The sequence below is a fragment of the Corvus brachyrhynchos genome, unplaced genomic scaffold (assembly GCF_000691975.1).
Source record: "Corvus brachyrhynchos isolate BGI_N302 unplaced genomic scaffold, ASM69197v1 scaffold10, whole genome shotgun sequence".
In the NCBI taxonomy this organism is placed as follows: Eukaryota; Metazoa; Chordata; class Aves; order Passeriformes; family Corvidae; genus Corvus; species Corvus brachyrhynchos.
This window is the reverse complement of record NW_008236180.1, coordinates 8,500,555-8,500,849: the sequence shown is the minus strand read 5'-3', so window position 1 is coordinate 8,500,849 and position 295 is coordinate 8,500,555. Positions and strand designations below refer to the sequence as shown.

At 72.2% G+C, this 295-nt stretch overlaps 1 protein-coding gene across 1 annotated transcript in view; it reads right to left on the bottom strand.

Annotated features, from left to right (window-relative positions):
- Nucleotides 1-295, bottom strand: part of CBLN4 (cerebellin 4 precursor) — a 7,765-nt gene that overhangs the window by 6,392 nt on the left and 1,078 nt on the right. Inside the window, exon 2 of the mRNA XM_017735936.1 lies at nucleotides 159-291. Coding sequence (XP_017591425.1) covers nucleotides 159-291 — 133 coding nt within the window. The remainder of the gene's footprint in view (nucleotides 1-158; nucleotides 292-295) is intronic.

Below are 295 nucleotides of genomic sequence, written 5' to 3'. Positions count from 1 at the left end.
GGGGCCGCTCCCCCCCCCCCCGCCTCAGCCCGCCCTGCCCTGCCCCTCCGCCTCGGGGTGGATTCCCAAGTTTTAGCCGGGATCCGGGAAGGGGCGAGCACCTGTTGATGCGCGGGGGATGTGCAGCGGCCCCGCGGTCCCTCGGGCGCGGCGCTCACCTGGTCGAAGTAGATGATGCGCGTCTTGTTGCTCATCTCGGAGGGCTCGTGGTTGGTGCTCCGCACGGCCGAGAAGGCCACCTTGGAGTTGGCCGCCCGCACGGAGATGCCCAGCGGCGCGGAGGGAGAGCCCCTGG